Source organism: Silurus meridionalis, chromosome 4, assembly GCF_014805685.1.
Source record: "Silurus meridionalis isolate SWU-2019-XX chromosome 4, ASM1480568v1, whole genome shotgun sequence".
Lineage (NCBI taxonomy): Eukaryota > Metazoa > Chordata > Actinopteri > Siluriformes > Siluridae > Silurus > Silurus meridionalis.
In genome coordinates, this window is record NC_060887.1 from 20486823 (window position 1) to 20507962 (window position 21140).

General features: G+C 37.4%; 1 protein-coding gene across 5 annotated transcripts in view; it reads right to left on the reverse strand.

Annotated features, from left to right (window-relative positions):
* plppr5b (phospholipid phosphatase related 5b) overlaps nucleotides 1-21140 on the reverse strand; it is a 40260-nt gene that overhangs the window by 11504 nt on the left and 7616 nt on the right. For 4 of the 5 annotated variants that reach the window (XM_046847752.1, XM_046847753.1, XM_046847755.1 and 1 more), the window contains exons 2-4: nucleotides 12624-12756; nucleotides 6275-6525; nucleotides 1393-1569 (exon numbers count right to left, since the gene is read on the reverse strand). In XM_046847752.1, coding sequence (XP_046703708.1) covers nucleotides 1393-1569; nucleotides 6275-6525; nucleotides 12624-12756 — 561 coding nt within the window. Of the gene's footprint in view, nucleotides 1-1392; nucleotides 1570-5549; nucleotides 6160-6274; nucleotides 6526-12623; nucleotides 12757-21140 lie in introns of those variants that run through there. The other variant, XM_046847756.1, reaches the window with a different exon arrangement.

The window sequence follows — 21140 nt, forward strand, 5'->3', positions numbered from 1 at the left end:
AAGTTTATGGACACCTGGCAATAAGTATGGTATGTGGTTTTTAAGCATTGCATTCCACATTTAGTCCCAATTTGCTCTTAGAATTCCCTCCACTCTTCTCTAGATTTTATAGTGTGCTTATGGACATTTGTGCTCATCCAGACACAAGCGCATTAGTACAGTCAGTTACTAATGTGGGTGAGGTGAGGCGGCCTGGGGTGCAGTCAGTGTTCCAAATTATCCCAAAAGTGTTCAATAGGGTTGAGGTCTGAGCTCTATATCAGAAGATCTTCCACTCCAACTCCTGAAAAGTATATCTTCATGGAGCTGGTTTTATGCGCAGAGGCATTATTATGTTGAAACAGGTTTGGGTATCCTAGTTCAAGTAAATGGAAATCTTCATGCTAGCACATCCAAAGACATCATTGACCTTCCAGTATTCAAAGACCTTCAACTTTGTGGTAACAGTTTAGGAAAGAACCACATATGGCTGGAGAAGTCAGGTGTCCAAATACTTTTGTTGAGTGATGATTCCTGATTTCTTATTTTTTTGTATGTTTGTCACACAAAATCCAAAACTACATGTCCCTGTGTGAAAAAGTGTTTTGCCAGAAAACATCTTGATGATCCCCAAGACTTTTGGGAAAATACTCTGTGGTCTGACGGGACAAAAAGTTGAACCTTTTGGAAGGTGTGTGTCCCATTACGTCTGGTGTAAAAGTAACACCGCATTTCAGAAAAATCATACCAACAGTCAAATATGGTGGTGGTAGTGTGATGGTCTGGGGCTGTTTTGCTGCTTCAGGACCTGGATGACTTGCTGTAATAAATGGAACCATAAGTTCTGCTGTCTACCAACAAATACTGAAGGAGAATGTCCGGCCATCTGTACCTGACCTCAAGCTAAAGCGAAGTTGCTTTACAAACACTTTTTCATACAGGGCCATGTAGTTTTGGATTTTGTTTTTCCCTCAATAAAAAAAACCCTTCATTTAAAAACTGCATGTTGTGTTCACTTGTGTTATTTTTTACTAATATTTAAATTAGCTTGATGATCTGAAACATTAAAGTGTGACAAACATGCAAACAAATAAGAAATCAGGAATCATCACTTTTTCACATTACTGTGTGAAAAAAAAAAGAAATAAAAGTTAAAAACCTTTTAAATAGGCAATGTGCTAACAACAATTAACCACAAAGAAACTACTTGAGTGATATTTTATAATTATTAATAATAAGTTAAATTAATGAATTATTTTACAATTTCTTTGGAGATTCAGGACAATTGTTTATTTCATACCGTTATTAATACCTCAATGACAAATAGTGTAATTCATAATGTTTTACTACTTAACATCAAGTTTACTGATTCATACACAAAAATCATAAGACAAATGAAGCACAGCTCCTTACCAGAAAGGTGGCAATGGCAACTCCGATGATAAAGCCAGCAATTACGTCAGACCAGTGGTTTCGATACTCTGCCACCCTGTTAATACCAGTCAGGAAGGCCAAGCACATCAACCCCAGAGACATGACCGGCTTGGCTAACCTCGTCCCTTTGGCTTTCACCGAACAAGTGATGTACATCTGAAGTGGGTGGAAAAGGAGAAGAATCCAAATTTACATCAGCTCATAGCTTCATCTCAAGTGGATAATCAATTGCTGTGTAGGGCATTAAGCTGGATTAGTTTAGCTTTAGTGCTTCTCAGAGAGGAAACACAGTGTTGTATCAATCAGAAGAACGATACCACAACCGGGAGCAATAACAGTGCTTTTTGTGCAAAAAAAGAGAACGAGCAAGATTTCAGTATTTGTGATGATGTGCATGCATGACCTGAATTAAGTGTGAGCAGTGTGCAGCTGCCTCACTGTCTGAGCTAAATCAGGCTAAGTGTGAGACAGAGGAGAGCCAGACACCGTGCCTGAGGCAGGGCTGTCTGCCGGCCAGCTGATGCATGGCACAAAGATGGCACTTCAGTAAGAAAAAAATCATCGTAATCCATTCTCCCATTCTGGAGGAATCACTGTACTGAAGCTCAGTTTGTACTTCAATCACTGATGATGAATCAGCAAGTGTAATCCCTTAGGAGTCTTAGCCAGTGAAACAAAAATAGTCTACATAAAACTCGGGGGCACATTAAGGGTGAAAATAAAATACAAAAACCAAAAAACAACAACAAAGCACTATATTTTTTCTGTTTAGTTCCACTGTTTCAACCCACTACCAAGAGATGGTATTGGCTTTATTATGTGCAGCAGCTTCTCCATGTAGCCATGGTTTCCATATAGCTGTTTTCCTGTGTACTCCATAATTACTTGCACACTCAAAAAAAAAATACAGGCGATACATCCTCTATACAATCAATGGACATTTGGATTGAAATGACCACATGTAATTATTTAATGCATAAAATGATGTAGGATAGAGGTCAAGAGCTTGAGTTCATGCTTACATCACACAAAATTTGGGGAAAAGAGTGACTACAGCATTCAAAAACATTAAATATATCACCTGTTCTTTTTTCAATCTTCTACTGTCAAGTTTCTTTTTTCCCTATTATAGGGGTTATCAGGTTTCTCTTCTTGGCTGACAGGAACCCAATGTGGTATTTTGCTGTTGTGGCCCATCCATCTCTAGTTTTGCTGTGTTGTGGTTTCTGAGATGCCTTTCTGCTCACCACAGTTATAAAGAACGATTATTTGACCTACCGTTGCCTTCCTGACAGCTTGAATCAGTCTGTCCACCTTTCATCAAAAAGACATTTCTACCCATAGAACTGCAGCTCACAGTATATGTTAAGTTTTTCACACTGCTCTGTGTAAACTGTAGAGAATGCTAATCTGTTAATTTTCTGAGAGATCAGCAGTTTCTAAAACACTCGTACCAGCCTTTGTTGCACCACGCATCATGGCATGTTCAAGGTCAAAACACGTTTTACCTTATTCTGATGAGGTCAAAATATCCTGATGCTCTTGACCTGCATTTGTATGACTTGCATTGAATATGTGCTGCACTACTGCCACATGATATGCAGATTTTATAATACTGCATGAATGAGTATGGTTACAGGTGTTCCTAATAAAGTGGCTGGTGAGAGTATATTAATGTTAATATTTTTCCAGCTTTCACAAGAGCTCCTGAACCAGCAGCCACAAAACAACCCCAAAGCGTTAAGAATCCACCATCATTATAGCAGTTCTCTTTCCCTACATGTCTGTTACTGAAGTAAAAATACTGTATATGTAAAAAGTTTTGGTCTCATTGGAGCACTGAACACATTGCCAGTTGTAATCCTGCTGGCAGGTGGTAAAGTGCTACACATTGGATATTGGTTTCTCTCACAAAGAGCTTGTTTCTTGGAATGCTTTCAGATAGCTTGTTATGGAGGTGGTGTTTAACAGTTGATTTTTAAACATTTAAAAATATTTTTATGTACACTTCCAAATATGTGATCTTTATAACCTCATACTGTCCAATTCCTGTCTGGCCATGTGAGACATTTTATTATTTTATTATATCACAGTCACAGCTTTATAATTTTTAATTTTGTATTAAACTATAAATTATTTCAGTTTGCTTTTATCAAATTTCAAAATACAGACAGTGCAAATGTATCTTTTTTTATTGCAAAATGTCATATATAAAAAAATATTTAGACAAGATTTAGTATCCTTCAGTTTAATCAAATGTAAAAATTGTGTGTCATCCTCATAATCATATCAATATCAATAATAATCAATAATGTAGCAAATAAAGGACTGTATACATATGCATGTGTGTTTTTGTATGTTTCTAATGAGAAAAGTGGGTCTGAGTTGTTTTTTTTTCTCTGCTCCCAAATAGGAAGTTTTGTGACCTACAAAAATGGCATAAAGGTCTAAAATAACTTACCTATACAAGGGTTATGTTTAATTTTGAAGCAGGAAATGAGATACATCCTTTGTAAGAGATACACACACTTTTTTCTCCCTTTGTAAACAACCATTATGGAACTTCAACTTTAACCCACAAATATGACACTGCCTATGATTCAAAGGTCTAATGCAAAAATTCACACAGTTTTACTGGTTTCCTCTAAATACATCAGATCATAGCCAGGGCGTATGTGTAAATTACAGCACGCTCTCCCTCCTCCAGACATAATCTTCCCGACTATGTCAGTTTGTCAAGGATTGGTGTCAGCATTAAATCACATAAAGACCTTTTTTTTCACTGGAATTGTGACTAACAGAATAGATTTGCTCTCTCACGTAACTGGCAGTTACATTTTTGGTGGAAATCTTATTATGATTTAAATTTCCAATGCATTTTTTTCTGCTCTTCTAGCAAAAGAATTGAAAGTGATCAAATATACCCTTGTATACAAGTCGTGCATGTTTATGGCCTAATTTGTGGTGACAACGTGGACAGAACCTCCTACACAACAGGATGTACTTGTATTTGATCCAACTATCTGCCTCATTATGGCTGATTCAATCAGAAAACCCAAACAGCAAAAACCAATATAAAACCTTTGCCATTGCTGGCCCTTCTACACCACTACATTATGCTGGGTTTCTTCCACTAGCTTCCTGTAGCTGCATGCATCAGATTGAACACTGACACTTGCCTACAAAGCCAAAAACATTCCTTAAAGCACTTCTTTCCCTGCACTGCACCACACTCCCTCTGATACCTAGCACTGCTCGACTGTTCTCAGCATCTCTCAGCATACAAGGAAGGCATTCATTAGGGCTATTGTCTCTTCTGGTGCCTAGGTGTGGAAGGATGTCCAAACAGCTGAGTGGGTTGTCAAATAATGACTAAAAACCTACCCTTTTTCAGAAACACTGAAATTAATACTTTATTTAAAAATGTGTTGTCTGAGTGCTGTTTTATATATATATATATATATATATATATATATATATATATATATATATATAACCAAACTTAAAAGAATTTTAGTTTGTGACCTAGTGATCAGTGTCAGGGTGATATTAATGACAACCTCAAAGCACTTCTGTAATTCACTCTGGATAAGGAAGTCTACCAGATGCCATAAATGTAGACCTTTACTGTATCCAATTTGCATACTACACATACAATATGAAACGGTGCACACATTTCCATCTTAAACATTTTAAATACTCAAACCTGTTTCTCTTTTTTGGATCCTACACCAACATCCCACTATATTAGCATTTGTCTGAAGGCAAGCCATGAGCCCCCAGCGCTGGTCTAGTGTACAAGCCAAGAATGAAAAGCCCTCTCCCTGTGGAGCTGAAAACATTACCCACACAAACACACACCTGGAGCTGAGTGAGAAATGAGATGGGACCCAAAGGAAACAGATGCTCATTAACTAACAATTCTGAAGCCTCTGTCTCCTTCGATTTTCATTTGCAAGCATGGGGTGTCTCTAATCATGGCTTTTCATTACGCAGAGTTGGAGTGTAAATCGAGAAAAATGAATGGAGCTATAAGGGTGGTCGTGTTTCGAAACCACAAGGAAAAGTAGAAGAGATGGATACAGATGAAACGTGATAAGGTCATAGCGCCTCCAATAAAACTGGAGAAACATGAATAATTTTTTTTTTTTTAATGAAAAATCATTTACAATAAGACATTTTGCTCTTTATTTTTAATCCCTTGGTCGAAATGTGAAATGTAAAGATGTTTATATTTTGTTCTACGCAAATTATAGCTTTTGGAAACCAGATATAGGCTTATAATCAGCTATTTTAACATTTTTCATTAGCCATTCATCATATTGACAGAATGTTCAAAGAAAAATGACAAACGCAAGAGTTCCCACTTCTCTCTGATACATAACGGGGAAAAAACATCACAGCTGTCATCACGGGCATATTGTACACCTCCTTCCATCGCAATGTTTCTCACACGGATGAACAGAATGCAAATCTATCTCCTGCAACTCTTGCATCTGCATTTCAAAAGCGGCCTGGGTTGGAGTCATCTCTACCACTTCAAGATACATTAAAACACTGCATGACTGCATATAGTGACTCTGATACATTCTAATCCCTATACTTTCTGATACACTTCAGATACACTTTAATCCCTTTGTCCATGACATGGCTACAGCCTTCTACCAAACTGGATTCACACATTTCTCTGTGTGTGTGTGTGCACATGTGTGTTTTTCCACATTTCACACACCAGTCAGGTCCTTCCTAGAAGTATGAAAAGCAGCTATTAAGAACATTGCGTTGTGAGACATAACGATCAAAACTAATGGAGAAAAAGAAAACCACTGAAACCATTTGTAGAAGTGAATGAGTTACTCACGGCTAAATAGAGGGCAGCATATACGCTGAGCGCTGCCTCTTTGGAGGGAAAGGTTTTGCGGGCACGCAAGATGTCCTCCCCATTACCGGTGCAGGCCTCTTGGTGGCTGATGTAGCGTAGGGCCTGCTGGCAGCCGAGTGCTGTGTAGTTGGGTTTGCACACAGTCAGGAAGTGAGGGGCCAGATTCCCCGTCACCACCTGACCCGCGTTCACAAAGATGTCAGTGGTGAAGAGGCCAAACATGTATACACCTGCAGTTAAAACAGGGAAAAATAAACAAATGTAATGAGTTGTGTGTACTGTATATATGTGTAGCATTTTGGGAAAACCCACTGGATGTTTCTTTAACTGAAATGCAAAATAAAAATAAACAAATATCACGATTTGACCAAAAAAAAATTTTAGTTTTTCTTTGGATATTACACTTATTTTTGTTTACTTAAAGAAAACATGAATATATTTTCCCATATATACATATATAATATATTATATTATTATATTATATTATACATATATAGTATATTATATAACATATATAGTATACACTGTCCACCTACCTAATATTTTGTTGGTCCCCTTTTGCTGCCTAAACAGTTCTGAACCCGTTGAGCATTAACAGCATTAACTTCTTCAGCAGTTTGAACTACAGGAGCTCATCTGTTGGATCGGACCAAAGGAACCAGCATTCGATTTCCACATTTATCAATGAGCCTGAGCCGCACATGACCCTGTCACTGGTTCACCACTGTTCCTTCCTCGGACTATGTTTCATAGATACTGACCATTGCAGACTGGAAACATCCCACAAGAGCTGCAGTTTTGGAGATGCTCTGACCCATTTGTCTAGCCAACACAATTTGGCTCTTGTCAAACTCATGCAAATCCTTATGCTTACTTATTTTTCCTGCTTCTAAAACATCAACTTTTAGGACCAAATCCTGCTGCCTATAATATCCCACATACTAACAGGTGCCATGATGAAGAGATAATCAGTGGCATTTACTTACCGTTTATAATGTTATAGGGTCATAATGTTTTGCCTGGTCGGTGTATAGCTTATTTTAAGTTTTTATAAGCCTTGTAATAGATTACATAGAAAAGGAGCTAATTTTATTTTTTTACAAACACTAACACAATTGTTCATCACATATGCATATATTTCTATTCAATCTTATTGCTGTATATTGTGTACTTGTGAATGCTGAACTCTTTTCATGTTGCTTTTGTATTGTGACACCAAATTCCCTCTTGGGGATTAATAAAGAACTCGCAAACCCCCCTTCCTCCATCCCTCCCTCAATCCATCCCTCCCTCCCTCCATCCATCCATCCATCCATCCATCCATCTATCAATCCATCCATCCATTATTTTAATACTTTAACATTAATTTTAACATGATTATTTGAAATGCATCGCAATGGTTTTAAACAGTGTTTTAGTCTCTTTAAATGCACACTATAAATGCAGTTTTCTTTAAGTTCACTTCTGGAAATAAACAGACTTGAAAATGCCATGACTTTCCTTGTGATTGAGTTATGTACAATACATGCAATGCTGTACTTTTAAAAACTAGAAACATAATCTGAAGATTACCTTTTTAAAATCCATTTATACAAGTGCAATAATTGATTGGTGCACTAATGTGTAACAGAGTTCAGCTGTGATTGCAGCAGACACAGACAAAAAACAAAGCATATCTGGCCAAAGGCTCCTTACAGACATACTGTCTATCATCAGCTTTCGTCTGTGCATCTTAATAGAGGGTTTTTTTTTTTTACTTGAAAAGCATTCTGTAAGAAATTCAGCTGTCAGACCATTAACTATGTCTTGCCTTTACTGCAGACACTGGAGGATGCCTTGTTTCTTTCTTTCATTCTGAAAGGCCACATACTTGTTGCCAGGTTTTCATTTCTCTACATCAAATGCACTCAAAGAGCCAAATATCACACAGCCGTTATTACATCAAAACCATTATTGTAACTAATGGATGTTATGTCAGTAAAAAATACCCTTTAGCTCAAACAAAATTCATTTAAATGGCATTCAATTTTTAACATTTTGGTCTTAGTGTAATAATCCAACATTATGAGTAGATTTGCATAACTGCATGATGCATGGCTAATTATACATCACACTCTAAACCAAATATTTTTTAGTTTGTTATATATCCTAGGGAAACTATTTGTACAATGCTTTCAAAATAATATGAGAAATGAGCCAGGATTTGAAGAATACTCAAATAAAATCACAGCTATTTTATCATATAAATTACTTCTAATGTGCAGTTCTACTTCTTAAACACGTGTCCTGCTTGAGGCTGAGGGACTGCACTGAGGAACACCAGACTATGTGCTGAATCCAAGTGCAGCCTTCAGAGTGGTTTCCAATACTGTTAGCTTACCTTTTGTGAATTTTTTTTTTTACAATCAAAGTGTGCCATATAGTGTCTGAATCGATACACACACACACACACACATCCAATTTATTAGGAACACCTCTACATTCATCCAGCTATCTAATAAGCTGAGCTAAAGCTCTTGACCCTTACCTGTATGATTGCATACATTGTTCTACTGCCACATGATTTGATTAGATAATTAGGAAACATTATCAGGTGTACACCGTTACAGGGACCACTGAATGCATTTGAATCCATATCCAGATATTTTTTTAAAGCTAAATCATTAGCTGTAAAGCAGAAAATAAATGAATTAATTTCATTTGAAAGGGAATTCAATGGGACACCAGCCTATAAGAAGACACCATTCACCCACACGCTTACACCTACAGGCCATTTAGCATTTAGTATCGGTGTCCTGTTTTTGAATACATGGCAAAAACTCTACACAGACAGTTACCCAAGATCAGGATTGGTCCAGGGACCCTGGAGCTGTTAGCAAGCTGTGAGGCAGTAACGCTACCCACTGTACCACAAACCCACCATTATTAAAATGTGTTTTTGATGAGCTGCCAAATGCAGTTACTCTTCATTGGAAAGTTAAAACTTTGTAGTCAGCATCACATTGATCTTGGCTGTAATGTAGGCAGTGCTGGACAGTCTTGATAACTTTGATACTGAGGATTTCATTGCAGCCCTGAGTGCATACTGCAAACCAAAAACACAGGTGCTTTATTCCACTAACTAATAAACTGTGTTTAAACGGTGTGCGCATGTGCATCTCACTATTTCTCTATTCATTTATCCATGTTGGAGTTCCAAAAGTATTCAGATGATTATTTTAGGTATTTTTAAACCATTTTCTCCATAGGCCCTATTATTCTCAGGCTCAAAAGTAAATAAACTAAATATAAAGATTAATATTATTTTTAGTACATTGGTGCATGTGTGCAAATATATACCTAACCTTAGTTAGAAGACTAGAAATATACACTTTAAATAGAAGGATATGCTAAATTAGAAGGATTTGGCATACATCAAAGGCTTTGCTCAGAGAACTGTATTTCAAGAGATTCGATTACATTTTTGCATATTCATGCGTGTGCCTCAGAAAAAAAAAAGACTTTGTCATCTGCCTTCAACAGATTACAGAATAATTAGTGTATAATTAAGGAATAAATCATTTTGTACATGAATAAAATGACTAAATTAAGGCACTATAAAGGAAAAAAAGTTTTTAGATTTTTTGGATAATCTGCATCATTGAGATTTTTTTGTAATTTAACAAACCTAAATAAAGCCATGTATTCTACTGTTGTTGTATGATACATTTATTCTACAATCTGGATCTTTAAAGAATCCTAGCTCATTACAATGGAAACACATTGAACCACATTGTATTCAAATAAAATTTGCAACATACTTTTTTCTGTATTCTGAACCAAACATTTTATCCAGTTATATTTGTATAGCACTTTTAACAATGGAGACTGTCCCGAAGCGGCTTCACAGAAATAAGAAGTTTAGGAATATATATTTTAGGTGTCATATATCAGTCCCTATGCATTTATCTCTAATGAACAAGACAGTGGTGTCAGTGGCAAGAAAAAACTAAGATGGTGTGAAGAAGAAACCTTGAGATGAATCAGACTCATAAGGGACCCCATCTTCATCTGGGTGACACTGAATGTCCATTTATTATAGTTCCTTCTTTGTTGAGGCTGTTCAGCTGTTTACTGATGGTCAGCGATAAGCCACTGTAGCAAAATGTTCTATTCTAGAGAATTTAGAATTTTGTTCGATTCTAGAATTTAACCCTTGGGTTTTGAGTGACCTCTTAGATCTTAAGGCTGTTTGCATTATCTCTCTTTGTACACAAAATCTGAACATATTCTATCCTATCCTTGATTAGAAGCAAATAAATATACATAAATATACAATTTTAGAACTAAAATGGTATTACAGTTTTTATAACACAATGTTAAAATACTATAGTTGTTTTTAAGTGTGCACATTTATTTATATTTTATGAAAATCCATAATATGCATTACATGCACTAATTGCAAAAAAAAAACAAATCTGCAATTGAATGCAAAAGACTGACTCTGATATTATTATTATTTTTTATTTTTATTAACCTGTGATGCCTTGCCTTTGAAAAGATACTGAAAACAAAAAAAACAAAAAAAAGGATGTTCATATTTAACTGGTATGCAGGACTTCCCAAGTTTCACTATTGTTAACTTAGTTTCAATGTATGGTTCATAGAATGTGTGGGGGGAAAAAAAAGTTAGAATAATACATCTTCTCACAAACATTCTTTGAAGCATTTGTCAAATGCCTGTTCGTTCCACCTTTCTTTTTGTCTCTTGAATATAAACTTACAAGGAACTTCTACCTGTCAGAGTTGACAGGAGAACGGAGGAGTATAAACAGTAAAAGCATAAGTAGAGTTGGGTATGAGCATGTCGTGACCTAGAGCCATTTTCTAAATGGAATTTCTCCTGGAAAACAGTGGTGTGTGTGTTGTGCAAATAAGAGGTGTGATTTTAGGTCAAAAATCAACTGAAAGAGTTGAAATTACCACTGCCACAAATGACCACAGCTTAACCACTTGAACCAAGGTATAAGTACAATGTTAAAAGCAAATAAACCGACAAATAAAATATTCAAGAACAATTCCTACCATTTTGAACAATGCAGATTAATTTGAAAGAACTTCTGTATGGAGAAACAGTGGAAGATTGTGAGAGTGAGCTACTGATAACATCTCACGGTTAAGTACAGTATAATAAGCAGGCGTGTGACTGAGAATTCATGATGACTGTTTATTATGGGCACTATAGCTAATCGAACCTGACATATTTAGTCAGGCTAACATGATTCCCTTGACACTCTGATGGAGGTATAGGCAAACTCTCTTTATCAGATGTATGTCAGCTTAATCCTTCAGACCCTCTGCACTACTGTCAGAGCTTTTAAAGCATGAAGACCACCACAGAAACCAGAAACCAGACCTCACAGTGTGAAAACTATAGGCTGTGTTTAGAGTTTGGTTTTATTTTATTATTTAGATTTATTGCCAAAATTGCACACAATACTATTTAAACTTTATACGTCAAGTATTATTTAGAAATTATGACAATGGCACAAACAGGGCAGAGTTTGTCTCAGTTATATGAAATTCTGGCCTTCAAACTTTGACATTGTACCTTATTGGCTCAAGCAAGGAGCAATATGAAGTTTAATACCACCACTGTTTGAAATGTAACCACAATGTCACACTGAAATGTATGTTTTTGGTGGAAATACACATAAAGCAACTAGGGAAACTTATTTAATGTTAATATTACATACATAAATATGACAATTACTTAGCTAGGAGAAAGGTCAACAGAACTTTTTTTGAACACAGATCACTAATCATTTTGATAAACATTTCTGTTAACTGACAAACATTAGAATTAATTTGTGTGCTGTTTCTATCCAACGAATGCTTGGTCCATTTATCTTTCGGAATGTCTGTGTTAACTGGACAGGGCAATATATCTAATTAACAAATGTCATTATTATTTTAAATAAGTAATAAATAATATAAAGCAGTGGTGGATGAAGTACACAAACTATGTACTTGGGTAAAAGCAGAGATACAGTAGGTAAACATGCTCCCTTTAAACTTTCACTTGAGTAAAAGTACAAACATATTTGCCTTTAAATGTACTTAAGTATCCAAACTATTATGATTTATTATGGCTATAATTTTCCTAATATCATTTTTGTCATTTTTCTTGTAGACATCACAAAAGTTATGAAAGCATGAAAGAGAATTATATGCATCCCATGCTTTTCCAGCTTAAAACTCCAGCTAGTCACACAGTAATAGCTTAAAAGCAATGTACTATCTTTGTTTCAAGAAAACAATGGTGCCAAAATTATGGTTAAGTACGCACCCAAAAAGCGGCAAGTCCTGCGCACTAGAGGGTTGAGGTAACAACAGTCTCCAGTCGCAATGGTCTTCTTTCGACTATCTGGATCTTTTGATGTATATTGCATCAGGAACAGCACAGCTTCTGTTACTGTTATCTGAAAGAGAAAGAGCAAGGGAAATGGAGACTTTAAACAAAAAGTAAGATTAATTACACATTCATTGCTAATAGCTATAAAATGAAGTTGATGTTTCACAGTCTAAAGTCAGTTGGCGCTCATGTGCAACAGCATCGTAATTCAACAGGAAGTATTGGCTAGCCACCTAAACAGGCTTCATCTGCATGCCACCTGCTGAATACAGAGCACCATATTGAGGGAGATGAACTCAGCTCATGTAGTCAGTTTATATCACTGAGGAGAAGACACAATATTTTGCCATTCCTGGCAAGACGTGAGGCCTAGGTCTATTGTGCTTACGCAGTCTGGTGGGCTTCCAGAGCACAAACGGCTGCGGTGTACAATGTTAAATACAGTGGTCCAACAAACAAAAGATGGTCACCAGTGTGTGAAATGCTAAAATTGACTAAAGGTTTTTGCGGCTAGTGGAAACCAAAAAAATAATAAAAAAGCACGGAATACATTTTCATAAAGACCATGTCAGTAAGGTTTCATCCTTCATTGAGATTTTATCCTTAGATCCTTTAAAAAGCCAAGCGTTTTTACAGTCAAGCCTTGAGACATCCACTTAGGGATTTTGCAAATGATATCGCCATTTAGAAAATGAGTGTGCGTTGTTGTGCCATTACCTATAAAAGCATTTGTGTGACATAAAATGTTACTGTTTGCTTTGCCCACAATTTCTTTTGTATCATTAGTGAAAGGACACGGCCAGTCTAATGGCCATTTAAAACATAATTTTCACATCTGGGCTCCAAATAGAATTAGTATTTGTCCTTATTATTGGATTTATCCTAATAAAAGCAATCAATGAGCTAATGAGTGAGCAAAATCTTAGAATAATCAAATCAGCGTTTTCAACTTCAGTAACAGCTTTATCTTGGACAAGGTTGTAGTCGATTTGAGGCTATTCCAGAAAATGTGCAAGGCGAGAACGCTCCAATCCTTCACAGGGTACGGTGAACAATCAATCACACCTAGGGGCAATACAGAGTCCACCTACTGCCCTGATTTGGGAGGAAATCAAAGAATCATGAAGAAACCCAAACAAACACCGTCAGAACAAGTGAAACTCTGCACAAACAATAACCTGAGCTATGGATCAAACCTAGTACCCTGAATTTCACATCAAATATGATCATATCTAATGAAATATATTTAATACAAAAAAAACTGAAGATATATTTGATATATTTAATTAAGAAGACAGGTTACAGGACGATGAAAAGAATGTCACTGCTTGTTAACATCTTAGTTTTACAGGCCACAGGGCAAAACTATTCTCCTGACACACAGGGCCTCACAGGAGTAGCTCTGGTGCTCCCCAGCACAAACAAGAGTGATTTATGAGATCGTGCAGCTCAAATTTGCACAGCTCACCTCCGATGGGCTCTAAAAGACTTCAGGTGCAAGTAAGAAATGGTTCCTTCAAAACCAATAAAGCTACACAGAGATTCTCCAAAAAGTAGACTGCAAAAAGTATTCATTTAGTGACATTGTTTAATAGTGTTTTCAATATTACAATGTAGGATCCTTAATGAACCATAAAAGCACAGACATTTGTGCTCATTCAACCTAAAGGGTTATAATAAAGTCAGACCTTTGGACAACACTTCAATTCATCCCAAAGGTGTTCAATAGACGTATGGTCAGAGCTGTCTACCAGGCCACTCAAGATCTTACAATCCAACCCATATAAAACATATCTTCAAGGAGCTTACTTTATGCACAGGGCCATTGTAATGCAGGAACAGATTTGCGTCTCCTAGTTCAAGTAAAGAGAAATACTACTACATGCAAAGATATCCGATACCTTTGTGTAAACACCTCACATTTCAGCAACCATTTTTGTATATTCTCGAAGGACAATACTATAGAAATGAAACTTTATATATTTTAGAGTAGTGCAGCTTGTATAGCAGTACAGATTTACTAGAAAATTTCTCAACATACAGCCATTATTGTCTAAATAACTGTCAACAAAAGTGAGTACACCCTAATTGAACAAGTCAAACCTGTGTCCAAAGTGTCAACTTTTTGTGTGAACACCATTGTTATTTAGCACTGCTTTAATCTTCCTGGACATGGAATGTTGCTGGGATCCTCTTCCACTCCTGACAACATGGAGCTGCAGGATGTTAGACACATGGTGCTTCACCTTGCGCTTGAGGATGCCCCCCAGGTGCTCAATACGGTTTAGGTCTGGAGACATACTTGCCACTCCATCACCTTCACCTTCAGCTTCCTCAGCAAGGCAATTGTCATCTTGCCGATGTGTTTGGGGTCGTTATTATATTGGAAAAATGCCGTTCGACCCAGTTTTGGAATTGATGTTTCCCTCAATGAACCGCGGCTCCCAAGTACCATCGGCACTCATGCAAACCCAGACCATGATGCTACCACCACCATGCTTGACTGTAGGCAAGACACAATTTTCTTGGTAATTTTCACCAGGGCGTTGCCACACACCATCTGAGCCAAAAAGTTTATCTTAGTCTCATCAGTACACAGGACATGGTTCCAGTAATGCATGCTCTTAGACAGGCTGTCTTCAGCAAAATGTTTCTGGGTTTCCTTGTAAACCAGCTTCAGATGAGGCTTCCTTCTGGGATGATGGTCATGCAAACCGACTTGTTGCAGTGTGAGGCGTATGGTCTGAGCTCTGACGCTGCTGCATCCTCTAAAAGCAAATCTGTCAGCACTCATGCGTCTGTTTTTAAAGCAGCTTCTGCACCTGGCGACAGCACGACTTCTCTGATGGACCCTTGCAAGGGCTGTTCCGAGTGGAACCCAACTTGTAAAACCTCTGTATGACTCTGGCCACTGACTGTAACTCAGTTTCGGGGTTTTACTGATCTTCTTATAGCCTCTGCCTCTTTGTGAAGAGCAACAATTCTAATTCTCAAATCCTCAGAGAGTCTTTACCATGAGGTGCCATGTTGAACATCCAGTGGTCAGTATGAGAGAATTTCACTCAAAGTACCAAATTTTAACTGCTCTAAAACAAGATACACAAATTTGTATGGTCCTGTCAAGCAGACAAAAACATGAACACGATGAATAGGACGTGTGGCTTTGCATGTATGTCATGTGTAACCACATGACATACAGCTGTTATCGCTAGTGTACTCACTTTTGTTGCCATCTATTTTGACAATGATGGCTGTATATACGGCTGAAACAATTCTTCAATTAACTTCAATAATTCGAATACAAAAATATATATTTGCCTTGATGCTTCATTTAGTCCATTTAACTACACACAAAGCATTGTGTTTCCCCACAGACCCTTATTACTGAAGCACCACCCACTAAACTCTGCAGCAAGCTGGACAGGTAAACACAGAAGATGCTGTAGAATGAAAAATGGAGGAAAGGGAGAACACAGCAAGGGGCAAGGAGAAGATTCAGACAAAGAAAATGAGCAAAACTTTAAAGTCTGGGATAATTTCATAATAAAACATTGGAAACACACAAGTCCATTTATATTTTTCTTTTTTTTCATTTAAGCAATTTGAAATTAATTTAAATTGAAATTAATTTAAATATTTGTATTTATACTTACCTATCTATATATATATCTATATATATATATATATATATATATATATATATATATATATATATATATATATATATATATATATATATATATATATATCTCCATACAAACACTTATTTAAATATGTACTATTTTGGTGGACATAATGCACCTCACTTGTTCTTTTCATTTTCATTGCTTCTGCTGTTTTCAACAGGGTACGGAGTTCATCTACAGCAGACAATCCACAGGGATGAGCATACCTCCAGCATAATTCCTCTTTCATCATACAGCTGAACCCATCAAGCCCTTTCTTTAAACATTAGAACAGGAGCCCTGCTCAACACTCACACACAGTAATAATAAGTGTGACAAATACTTTCAGCAGTAGGTTAACATCCTCAATTAGGTTCTACTTCTTTATCATCCTCAACACATGTGTGAATGACTGAAGCTTTGCTCAGACTCCCATCTGGCTAATAAATGAGTATGCTCCACCGAATATTAATAGTAAGTAATAACATTAATACCACCCCTTTCTTAAGATTCCAATACAACCGGCAAAAAACTGGTAATGGCGGCGCTCTTTGGTCGTCTGGTCTGTTCAACACCGAACCTTGCGAGGACGAATTGAAGAAAAGAATGACAGTTGTTTGTATGCATTAATGCATCCGCAGCATGCATCCGTCACGAATGTGGCCATAAATTACACTACCCATCATCCACTCAGCATCACCTTATCCACTATGTCTCAGGACTGACTGCACCTGATTCATGTTTCGGGTTTATTAGGACTCGTGTAAATAATCTCACCTTTCACAGCACTCTTGGTCTTATCTTTGTCTTCCCACATTTATAGTTGTCCTGGTTTATCATTTTCTTTGTTAATTTTTATTTATTTTTTTATTTCGAGTTATTGTTTGCATGGTTTTAATACATATCTACACTTGTCGTTATTACATGAATGCATCGCAGCAGTTAGAGTTTAGCCTGGATTAGAATACAAAACATCCATTGTGTATAATAATATAATAAGTTTAATTTATATAGCGCCTTTCCCAAGCTCAAGGACGCTTTACAGAGTACAATATTTCAAGGCAGATGAAATATAATGAACATACATGAACATAAACATATTCGTCGGACATTTGCCCAGGACGAAGGATCACATGCAGCTGCATGAGTTAATAACAGAGACAACACAGACACAAAAACATACAGAACAAGAGAAGGAACACTACATAATACATGAAACATACACCACATTTCAGGAAAATGAAGGACTCCTAACACATATGCATTGACTGATAGTGGAGGTTGAAAAGGTGGGTCTTAAGCCTTGATTTAAATTCAGTCAAAGTGGTGATGGTTCTGAGTGCAATTGGCAGGGAGTTCCATAGTATTGGAGCAATGACAGAAAAGGCTCTGCCACCCGCAGAGGATAGACGGAATCTAGGAACCCATAGAAGTTCAGAATTTGAAGACCGGAGTGATCGTGAAGGAACATAGGAAGAGAGAAGATCAGAAAGATAGGGGGGAGAAAGAGCATTTAGTGCCTTATAAGTGAGCAGTATGATTTTATATTTTATGCGAGATGAGACTGGGAGCCAGTGAAGATCAAATAATATAGGGGTAATGTGGGCAGATTTTTATTGGAGGTTAACATTCTGGCAGCCGAGTTTTGTATGTACTGTAAACGTGAGATTGAGGGAGATGAACTCAGCTCATGTAGTCAGTTTATATCACTGAGGAGAAGACACAATATTTTGCCATTCCTGGCAAGACGTGAGGCCTAGGTCTATTGTGCTTACGCAGTCTGGTGGGCTTCCAGAGCACAAACGGCTGCGGTGTACAATGTTAAATACAGTGGTCCAACAAACAAAAGATGGTCACCAGTGTGTGAAATGCTAAAATTGACTAAAGGTTTTTGCGGCTAGTGGAAACCAAAAAAATAATAAAAAAGCACGGAATACATTTTCATAAAGACCATGTCAGTAAGGTTTCATCCTTCATTGAGATTTTATCCTTAGATCCTTTAAAAAGCCAAGCGTTTTACAGTCAAGCCTTGAGACATCCACTTAGGGATTTTGCAAATGATATCGCCATTTAGAAAATGAGTGTGCGTTGTTGTGCCATTACCTATAAAAGCATTTGTGTGACATAAAATGTTACTGTTTGCTTTGCCCACAATTTCTTTTGTATCATTAGTGAAAGGACACGGGCCAGTCTAATGGCCATTTAAAACATAATTTTCACATCTGGGCTCCAAATAGAATTAGTATTTGTCCTTATTATTGGATTTATCCTAATAAAAGCAATCAATGAGCTAATGAGTGAGCAAAATCTTAGAATAATCAAATCAGCGTTTTCAACTTCAGTAACAGCTTTATCTTGGACAAGGTTGTAGTCGATTTGAGGCTATTCCAGAAAATGTGCAAGGCGAGAACGCTCCAATCCTTCACAGGGTACGGTGAACAATCAATCACACCTAGGGGCAATACAGAGTCCACCTACTGCCCTGATTTGGGGAGGAAATCAAAGAATCATGAAGAAACCCAAACAAACACCGTCAGAACAAGTGAAACTCTGCACAAACAATAACCTGAGCTATGGATCAAACCTAGTACCCTGAATTTCACATCAAATATGATCATATCTAATGAAATATATTTAATACAAAAAAAACTGAAGATATATTTGATATATTTAATTAAGAAGACAGGTTACAGGACGATGAAAAGAATGTCACTGCTTGTTAACATCTTAGTTTTACAGGCCACAGGGCAAAACTATTCTCCTGACACACAGGGCCTCACAGGAGTAGCTCTGGTGCTCCCCAGCACAAACAAGAGTGATTTATGAGATCGTGCAGCTCAAATTTGCACAGCTCACCTCCGATGGGCTCTAAAAGACTTCTGGTGCAAGTAAGAAATGGTTCCTTCAAAACCAATAAAGCTACACAGAGATTCTCCAAAAAGTAGACTGCAAAAAGTATTCATTTAGTGACATTGTTTAATAGTGTTTTCAATATTACAATGTAGGATCCTTAATGAACCATAAAAGCACAGACATTTGTGCTCATTCAACCTAAAGGGTTATAATAAAGTCAGACCTTTGGACAACACTTCAATTCATCCCAAAGGTGTTCAATAGACGTATGGTCAGAGCTGTCTACCAGGCCACTCAAGATCTTACAATCCAACCCATATAAAACATATCTTCAAGGAGCTTACTTTATGCACAGGGCCATTGTAATGCAGGAACAGATTTGCGTCTCCTAGTTCAAGTAAAGAGAAATACTACTACATGCAAAGATATCCGATACCTTTGTGTAAACACCTCACATTTCAGCAACCATTTTTGTATATTCTCGAAGGACAATACTATAGAAATGAAACTTTATATATTTTAGAGTAGTGCAGCTTGTATAGCAGTACAGATTTACTAGAAAATTTCTCAACATACAGCCATTATTGTCTAAATAACTGTCAACAAAAGTGAGTACACCCTAATTGAACAAGTCAAACCTGTGTCCAAAGTGTCAACTTTTTGTGTGAACACCATTGTTATTTAGCACTGCTTTAATCTTCCTGGACATGGAATGTTGCTGGGATCCTCTTCCACTCCTGACAACATGGAGCTGCAGGATGTTAGACACATGGTGCTTCACCTTGCGCTTGAGGATGCCCCCCAGGTGCTCAATACGGTTTAGGTCTGGAGACATACTTGCCCACTCCATCACCTTCACCTTCAGCTTCCTCAGCAAGGCAATTGTCATCTTGCCGATGTGTTTGGGGTCGTTATTATATTGGAAAAATGCCGTTCGACCCAGTTTTGTAATTGATGTTTCCCTCAATGAACCGCGGCTCCCAAGTACCATCGGCACTCATGCAAACCCAGACCATGATGCTACCGCCACCATGCTTGACTGTAGGCAAGACACAATTTTCTTGGTAATTTTCACCAGGGCGTTGCCACACACACCATCTGAGCCAAAAAAGTTTATCTTAGTCTCATCAGTACACAGGACATGGTTCCAGTAATGCATGCTCTTAGACAGGCTGTCTTCAGCAAAATGTTTCTGGGTTTCCTTGTAAACCAGCTTCAGATGAGGCTTCCTTCTGGGATGATGGTCATGCAAACCAACTTGTTGCAGTGTGAGGCGTATGGTCTGAGCTCTGACGCTGCTGCATCCTCTAAAAGCAAATCTGTCAGCACTCATGCGTCTGTTTTTTAAAGCAGCTTCTGCACCTGGCGCACAGCACGACTTCTCTGATGGACCCTTGCAAGGGCTGTTCCGAGTGGAACCCAACTTGTAAAACCTCTGTATGACTCTGGCCACTGACTGTAACTCAGTTTCAGGGTTTTACTGATCTTCTTATAGCCTCTGCCTCTTTGTGAAGAGCAACAATTCTAATTCTCAAATCCTCAGAGAGTCTTTACCATGAGGTGCCATGTTGAACATCCAGTGGTCAGTATGAGAGAATTTCACTCAAAGTACCAAATTTTAACTGCTCTAAAACAAGATACACAAATTTGTATGGTCCTGTCAAGCAGACAAAAACATGAACACGATGAATAGGACGTGTGGCTTTGCATGTATGTCATGTGTAACCACATGACATACAGCTGTTATCGCTTGGGGTGTACTCACTTTTGTTGCCATCTATTTTGACAATGATGGCTGTATATACGGCTGAAACAATTCTTCAATTAACTTCAATAATTCGAATACAAAAATATATATTTGCCTTGATGCTTCATTTAGTCCATTTACACACAAAGCATTGTGTTTCCCCACAGACCCTTATTACTGAAGCAC